Raw genomic sequence first — 8,727 nt, 5'->3', positions numbered from 1 at the left:
GCCAAAAAAACATTTCTATGAATTGGCATACAATTTATTTGTGCGCATACACTCGAGCACTGCTCGCAATTGGTCGATGTGGTTCTCCACATCCGACCGACCCTATTCCACACGACTATGGACAGAAACGGCATTACAATAAGTCTATGCATAACCTCGATAGAGGACGGAACAGTTGCGTCACTAGTTAATTAAATGTAGTTGGGGCATTTAAAAGCCCTTGTGGCATAACCAGCCACTTTTATAGCATACCGCTTGGGGTGCTTATCGTTGTAAGCGGAATATCACTAGCTCTCATGAGAAGCTGGTAATAGCTATCGACTAAGTCAAGTGCACTGTACATTGTCCATCCCACCATATTGTTCTGGAGAAAATCCAGTTAGGAAAGGGGGTCTGTGCTGGTATAGTGGCAGCATTAAGCTAATTATAAGCATGTACATGCGCCATTTGCCATTTGGCTTTGACACAAATGTCGGTGTCGAATGGGGAGATTTGCTCTCTCGTACCATTCCAGCCTCGGGCTTAGCACGGAAGAATTTGTCAATGACGTCACACTGTTCCATTGGTAAAGGCCACTGTCGTGTGACATAGTATTTGGTTCCCGGACCAAGTCAATTACATAAAGGACACCCTATCGGGATGTAAAGCAGATGGTGGATTTTTTGGAATTCCTTAATCAAGAAATAAAATGGATCCGCAGGATTTCTAAGGATCGATGACCCACTCCGCGCATTAAGTGCAGCTTTTGGTCATCCAGGACAGCTTCGTCCAGAAGTGACAATGAGTTTAACTTAATCGTTGGTCGAATAACCACCATCTCACAGAAGTCGCTGGCCTTTAAGGATCGGCCGCACTCCTCAATAGACATGTCGTCTAGCTCTAAAAGAGCATGTAACGAAGAATTGCCGCAAGGCTAACTTCTCCCTCAATGCTACCGGTTACACCATTTAGAATCGTGTGCAATTGCTCACTCGTACCAATTTGTGAGGGTATATACGCTTCGTGTCTCCCCTGTCTGGAGTAGAGGCAATGCGCTTCTTAGAGGCGGGACATTCACGTCCCCAAATTTTCAAGTCTGTATTGGTTCTATACCAGACGTGGTATCAAATTCGACATCCGACAAGAAATTGGGAAACTCAGCTTTCTTATCCAGCGAGCGTTTACGTCTCGCTTCACGTGCACTAGAAGGGTTTGATCTAAAATGCCCTGACGAACCGCCAATAGTGTCACTATTGACACTCAGTATGGTGCCACCTCGGCCGACCACACTCGGTGGACTTAGATGTGCCACTCCAGTATCTCAAGGATATTGCACCCTTGAGGTCCTGGCGAACCGCCAATAGTGTCACTACTGACACTCAGTATAGTGCCATGTCGGCCGATCCACTCGGTGGACTTAGACGTGCCACTCCACATATCTCTGGGGTATTACATCCTTGATGACTCGACCTTAGGCCAACAATGCTTTCAGCATTAAGTAAATCGTTGTTACAACGAGTGTCACTCGACGGAATACGTGCCGTTTCACTTCCTTCTTCTGAGTCGAGCTCAGAATTAATGTTTTCATCATTGGAGTTTATTAACTCAGACATTCAAATGTCGAAAACTCATACCTAGCAAATGTTGGTTCATGACTCTCCAGAACTTTGCTAGGAACATTGCACGTGGCGCCTAAGGTCTTAGACCTCCATTCGATCCATGATTCATGGCGTTCAAACCAGGTCATCCCAAGGATGAGATCATATCTCAAATTCAAACCAAGACGAGACAGCATTCCATACTGTCAAAGTCAGAAACTTTATGCCTAAGTTTACTAGAACCTAAGGAACACTGACACGAGTCTCAGTCGCCAAGCGAACAGTGATTATATCACTTTTATGCGCTTTCAGCGCCTCAACGTACTGCTGATTACCTTCAAGAGAAAGATGTCGAGCAGCGCCTCAACGTACTGTTGATTACCTTCAAGAGAAAGATGTCGAGCATAATTGCAAGACGCTGTGATGTCAACTAAAACTGACCTTGGCTTATAAAAGCCCTTCACAGTTGCTTGAGCGACAAACAAGCCAGGCTTGTACTCACGCCTCTTGCCATTACGCACCGTGCTAATTGGAGCAAGGTCCTGTTTACTCCCGCCTCCTAGAGGTTAAATATAGCCTAGGTCTTCCCCAGAAAGGGGCCAACGCACTTACTGCGTATCAACGTTTTCCCACACCGTACCAGATTTATGGTATAGGTCGGCGTTGATGCTCTTTCGAGCCTTACGACTATTGTGTTGGGTACAAGACGGACGTATATGTTTCGTACTTCCGCTCATATAACATCTACAGATGTTCTTATGCTGTTTCACAGCTTGACGTGCCTCCTCTCCTTCCTTAACGAGGCTTAGATCCATGTTTTCCGGTCTATTAGACGGTACCCATGTGCTCGAAGAGCTTGTTCTATAAAAAGGCGTGCTAACACGAGCAGACTTTAAATCGAACTCAGCGCGTAGTGCTATGGCAACTGCTTCATTGAAAGTGGCAGGATGAGATCGAAATAATCCCGCCCGGCTAATGCCCTTTTTAATACCCTAATTACGATTGTTAGGACGATTTCTTCTTGCACCGGGTCTTGATGTGGACGTACTGCAACATAGTGCTTACTCCATAAATCTACATTCGAGTTTGGAAATAGCCATAGTCCCCTTTTGCCGTTCTGTTAAGAACAAGGCAGAGTCAATGGACATCTCCAGCTGCTTAATCTCCAAAAGAAATATTTTCTCATTTATTTCCCTCAAATGTCTTTACATTGACAGCTAGAGGGTGAGCGTTGGCTCTGAATCAGGTACAGAGATGTTCCGGGTTGGCATAGATGCCGCTTAGTGATCTTGTACCTGGTCGATCAGGGAAGATTCATATCGCATGAAGGCTTCAAGCCTTGCATGCTGGACCTCTGGTCCCTGGTATATATTGAACTCTATATGTTCAAGCCCAAACAAAGTTTTGAGCTTGTCATACGCTGCGCGTTGCGCCTCTGAAAGATCTGGAATCTCTTCTATTTCAATAAGGCTTGGTCTTATTAAGACTCAGGTGAAGATTGACTACGAGTGCTACCAGGTGCAACGGAGCTACCTCGCTCCTGAAGTCTGAGGAAGACTTTTTGAGTCATAGAGTCTCTTAGATCTATAGAACTTATGGGTTTACTAACATAGAGAGTCGCACAAGCTATTAAAGCTTAATGAATCCTACTTCAAGGAATTTAGAGGTTCGTTGAACCAAGTGGCTGTGATGACCGAGAGTATATACCTTAGAAAGGCTCCTATCTCTTACAGATCCAGCGCAAGTCTTACGAATGAACTAGACGTTTCAAGATCAAAAGGAGAACTGAACTTTATCTAATTATTTAAATCTAAAAACCTTATCATAGCTAATTTAAAATGGATTTCGGCCTGGCGGCTGCTTCATATGCTACCCAAAATAAATGTATTTTAGCTATTAACTATTTTAGGATAAAGGGGTATTTGGCCCCTAAAGTAAATGTACCACAACAACGGTTCTCCAACCAATGTGCATTACAGTACGGAATCATGAAACCTTTCAGCACCATAATGTTCCCTAGCTTCACCGGATCTGTTCTTGGCTGTGTTCGTTAAAAGTGATTACTCAAATCGTGCTAGGAAACAAGTTTTTTTATATACATCATTCCGAACAGTTATTTATACAACTTGTTACCCGTCATATTTTCGACCGTCTCTCGCCAGCCCAGCTTTCGCCTAACTGTTTCCTCGAATTACTTTTTCTTGATTCGGTAAATGGTTTGAACTTCCGGATTCCCGAATTGTTTTCACACTGTCAAGACGAAGCTACGGCGTGCTTGATTACTTGATCTTTCAAATAGTGGCTTGGGGTATGAAACTACCAATTAAAAAGTTCCGTGTCAAAAAAATCATAGCCAACAGACTGCAAGATTGCTTTGTTTATTCGTCATTCCAGCTGTTGCGCATACAATGATCCTACGGTACAACATGGCAAAATCTCATCGCAACGACTCCTTGCGTGTATTTACTCAGCAAGATATATAGATACCAATTGTTACTGCTCCACCGTCTACGTGACTCAATCTTCACCCAACGTCTTTGATAACGTGATCAACTACCCTTATACGCCACTTGCAGCTTAAGTGGCTGTAATGCGTCCTGTAGCTGGATTGTAAAAATCTTTTAAGCTTGCCATGGCGCGAAGCTCCTTCATTTTATGGGCAAAAAAGACCGTGTCGAAGTAATAATGCTGCAAGGCTTTGTCAGCCCGTCGAGCGCGTTCTTCCGGCGTTGTAAACAAGAGCATCTTCGCCACGGCGCCGCAGATCGAGGTGTTTTGAATTTCAGCAGCATAGCCCACGACATTTCTCAACGAGTGGTTTCTAGGGTCAAGGCCGCCAAGAAAGTGACGATCGTGCGCCGTCCGTTTCGCTTTAATCAAGATACCAGATGAAGGTGTGATCAATTCGTTCATGGGCGGAACGTCCGTGGTGAAAATAAGTGCACGCGACGCTCGCGCTTGATTAATGTAATGTCCATATCCTTCTTGGTAACTCGGGCACATAAAATACGTCGCGTCCGAGATAATGCGTCCAAATTCGTCGGGTTCTACTCGTCCCGTGTGGAGAATTACGTTGGGACTGTCTCGAAGCTTTCTGTCGTAATTGTCTTTGTAGACTGTATCGTAGAGTTTCTGACCCATGCGTAATTCCAATTGAGGGAGGTTTGGTCGCGACAGCCAGCAATCGATAACTTCGTTTGTCCCTTTTTGGACACTTTTGCCTGCAGCATGCAAGAACTTGACTTTGGAAAAATCCTTGGCTTTTTTCGCTCTTCTTTCGCGCGGTGACAGTTGGCTTTCGTACACCATAGCTATGTTGGACGTCGTGTGGCGCGTGTACATTACCACGGTTCCTCTTGGATTGCCTTCCTGCGCAAACCACATATTGACGTAGATGGCACACACGGCGGTTTTACACAGAATTACATCTGCCCTCGAGAGGTGTTCCCTCTCAATCTCGTACATTTCAATGTTGGGCATCAGGTACAACGATTTGGTTGCTGGCCATTCGGAAAGGAACGGGACATTATCCCAATAGTGATTAAAGAACAGCATCGGCGTCTTCGGACATATTTCATGATACATCACCATGCGCTTCCTCGATTCGTGGTAGAATTGGCGTTTTAAAACCCACGCGGGCAACATTCGCGCTTTTAAATCTGTGCCACCCAGAATTAGACTCACTTTGCTACTCAATAATAGGCCGTACATTTTGTATATGCCGCAGCGTCCTCGCAGTACCCGTATCCACGTACTTTACTTGGCGTATATAGATCGACGTCCGGACACTGACTTAGTATTTGAAACAGGCGCGGATCGCTCTCATTCACAAGTTGCATCTGATTCAACGTTTCAACCTCTCCGTACGCATGCAAGATGATACTTTCTTGGTTTTGCAGGCAGCCCCATTGCAACGCTGCCTCGTGTAAAATGTCCTTGGCATCAATTTGCTTTGTCCAGTCGATTTCGTGCACAGTGTCAGGATAACACGCCTCAGTGTCATTAGAAAAAACCTTGTGCACGCACTCGGAGGCAGCAGCTAGCACGTGGGAGATATTCTGAGGCTTTTTGGACTCGGCGGACAACGAAACATTTGAGATCTCGACGGACATTAAGAACAGCACAAACGCCACGAGAATGCCCAAGAACAGGAGCAGCGAGTTGCGGCGCGTGGACACCGTTGACGAAGAAGTCATTCCTACAGGGCACTCGAACTGCGAATCTCGGAATGGTTACTTCACATTATAATCGTTTGATTGGCTAGCGTTGATGGATAAAGCGTCGAGTTGACTTCTTAAGATGTTGCCATACTGAAATGAGGATATGATAAAATCCTATAAAGCTTTCAATTCAAACAAAATCTCGCGCGCAATCAGTATTGTTATTCTTTCTTTACCTTTTCTGCGAATGTCCTTAGGGTTGGTGGCTCGTAGATCTTGCAAATTATAGACGGACCGTTTTGTGTGCTAAATCAAATCGACACCGACTTAAACAATAACATAAAAAGTGTTATAAAACATGTTTGCAACTCGTACTACCCATACTGAATGTAATTTTATTCATAGTACCTAGTTTAAATTTATAAAAGTATGTAAATACCTATATTATGATTTGTGCTACATTTACGGCTTTCCACTCGTCCCGTTACATAAGTATTATTACCTAAAAGAATTAAGAATATTATATTCTATAAATGGAAACATGCAAAGAACAAATAATTATCTGGTAATATTGATGCAATAAGACATTAGTTCTATTGATTGGTTGATATGAGTTTAAATAACCCCCCAATCGTTAAAAGACTCGATTGTGCAGTGCGCAAGGAGACACCATACATAGTTTATTATTAATATAATAAAGTCAGTTGTACAATATCGTTACGTAGGAGCTAAATATATATTGATACAGTTTTGCTTTTTTCTATTTAAAAAAACCTTAGTCTAGACCCTTTGAGAAAGTCCACTTAGCTTTATAGAAACCTTTCTCGGTACATTTGTGTACGTGAAATTTGAGACACCTCACCTACCCTGTAATCAGTGTTAGGTGAACTAGTACTTATCTGTACAAGTGAAAGATGCCCCGTTGTACCTGGTAGCACTTTGTAGTCCGTTCAACGACGTATATACGTTCCATCCAACATGGACATGTTGGATGGAGTAGGAGGGAACATTCCAGCCTTTCAAAAGGTTATAGCGCAACGCGTGAAAGGTTTACTCATTAGAGTGATCTTGATTGGAGAGCGACCGAACAAATGAGTCGGTCGTAGGGGGCGGGACAGTTGTTGGCGCCATGCTGTACAATCTGGGCAGAGATGAATAACATGCGGCCATAGCCGAGTTCATACAACACGAACTCGACAGGGCCCAAACGAAAGAGCTTTGCTTCACCATCAGGCTCTCAACACGCGGATACGTTGGAAGAACAGGGTTCTCAACAGTTGGATTGTTGAGACAGCAGCATTTACATGCTGCTAATGGGCCGACGCTTCTGCGTCGACCCGATAGCTTAAAAATCGTAATCTCTAAATTCAAGACAGTCAAAGGCGACTCCCTTTTTAAGATGGTTCGTCGAATTAAACGGCGCCATAGAAGCTCGCCGTATCAGTGATGATGCGACGAAGTGAATTCTGGCATGTCCAACTTAGCGGGACGTGCCAAATCTTAGGTCTTGGGGCTCAAGCTTCACGGCCCATTAGCCTTTGGTTCGGACGAGGTCGTTAAGACCCGGCTCAGGCAAACATTTGAGCCGCCACGTGCCGAATTCAGGGCTCAAGCCGAGCTCCTGCATTTGAAGCAGATCAAGCGTGACATTCAAGCTTATGCCCAACATACGCGATACCTGGTCAGTTGTATCGTGAATCAATCGATTGATGAGCACACACAGTTTACTGTGTTCATCAAGGGTCTCACAGACAGTCTTGTCAAGATTCACCTGCTTTCGAATTAGTGACGCTAGACCAACCGATCTCTGTAGCGGAACAAGAGGATTTCAGCCTGTAACAGGCTTTCGTCCACTTGGGTGCATATCGTCTATCCAAACGACAAAAAAAGGGAGGTCCAGCACCTATGGACCTCTCGTATGTAGAGAGCGAGAAAACTTGCTCTTCATGCTCTTCGAGCAACACGGAGTGGAGCCGAGTGTGAGGAGCAACTTTCGTCCGAAGGCCTATAAGTTCTTTTGATCTGCTGGATCAGTAGGGCGCTCTGCACCTACTGACCCCGACCGTTTCTTAGCGATCCGCTTCGCCGTTGCGATTTTTGCAACAGCGTCGGATCCGCGTCCTCCGCTGTTCCTAGCTGGAGCTCGATGTTTCCCTCAGTTTTTCTAGGCAATAGGCGCGGGCACTACACTTAAAGGCGTAGCGGCCCGAGCTCGCTACACGCGCCGCTCTACTTAAGTGTTACCTTGCGTCATTATTTATGATGCCACGTCAGTATTCAGTGCGCCTGCGCGATCAAGCACGTGATGCCTCTGGGTCCTCCTTGCGATCGTATTATATCCAAACAAGCCGAATAAAACAAGGTGGTGTTTTCGTTCTAAATACGTATTCTTATCGATATATGGTCTTTAAGAGACTCCCGGCTTTCGTTTAGAACGAAAACACCACTTTGATTTCTTGAAGCTGAGGTCAAAGGCCAATTAAATGCGGCGTGCCGGTTACAATACGATATCTGGCCTATCCAGTACTTCTGTGCTTCGATTGCTCATCTAGCTGTTGATTAAGCCGCATTGAGGCTGAAGATCCCTCCGTTCCCACCTTTATTGGTGCGAAGCGTCTATTGACGCCAATTGACCTTAAGCGCGACTCAAAAACGTCAACGGCATAATCCCACAAATTTTCCAGGCTCCGGGCTCACATAATCATTTTGTAAGAGCAGTGCGAGTTGGAAAGCTTAGTGATGGCTTACGAAAAGTGGACAAAATTCGATGTCACTCACCCTCAGTAGATCCGATCAATCAGCCCATGACAAATTCATGACTCTCCCCACGCGACCCGCGTTCGAGTCCCGGTTTGGGAATTTTGTAGTTTGAATGAATTTTGCAAGCTTGACTTTATTCCTTTCTGTTCGGACAATGACGGTTGGCAGCTTGATACCCAAGCCACTTCACCAGATACTGATATTCACCCTTACGAAGACGTGGCTTCAGC

At 44.9% G+C, this 8,727-nt stretch overlaps 1 protein-coding gene across 1 annotated transcript; it reads right to left on the bottom strand.

Annotated features, from left to right (window-relative positions):
• Positions 1-3,805: 3,805 nt before the first annotated feature.
• CCR75_007839 (uncharacterized protein) lies at positions 3,806-5,802 on the bottom strand. Its single transcript, XM_067965895.1, has 2 exons — positions 5,287-5,802; positions 3,806-5,236 (listed from the first exon to the last, which is right to left on the bottom strand). The coding sequence occupies exons 1-2, from the start codon at positions 5,771-5,773 to the stop codon at positions 4,155-4,157; spliced, it is 1,569 nt and encodes a 522-aa protein (XP_067816833.1). The 5' UTR covers positions 5,774-5,802; the 3' UTR covers positions 3,806-4,154.
• Positions 5,803-8,727: the final 2,925 nt, after the last annotated feature.

Source organism: Bremia lactucae, linkage group LG14, assembly GCF_004359215.1.
Source record: "Bremia lactucae strain SF5 linkage group LG14, whole genome shotgun sequence".
NCBI classification, from domain to species: Eukaryota; Oomycota; class Peronosporomycetes; order Peronosporales; family Peronosporaceae; genus Bremia; species Bremia lactucae.
This window is presented reverse-complemented; position numbering and strand designations above follow the sequence as displayed.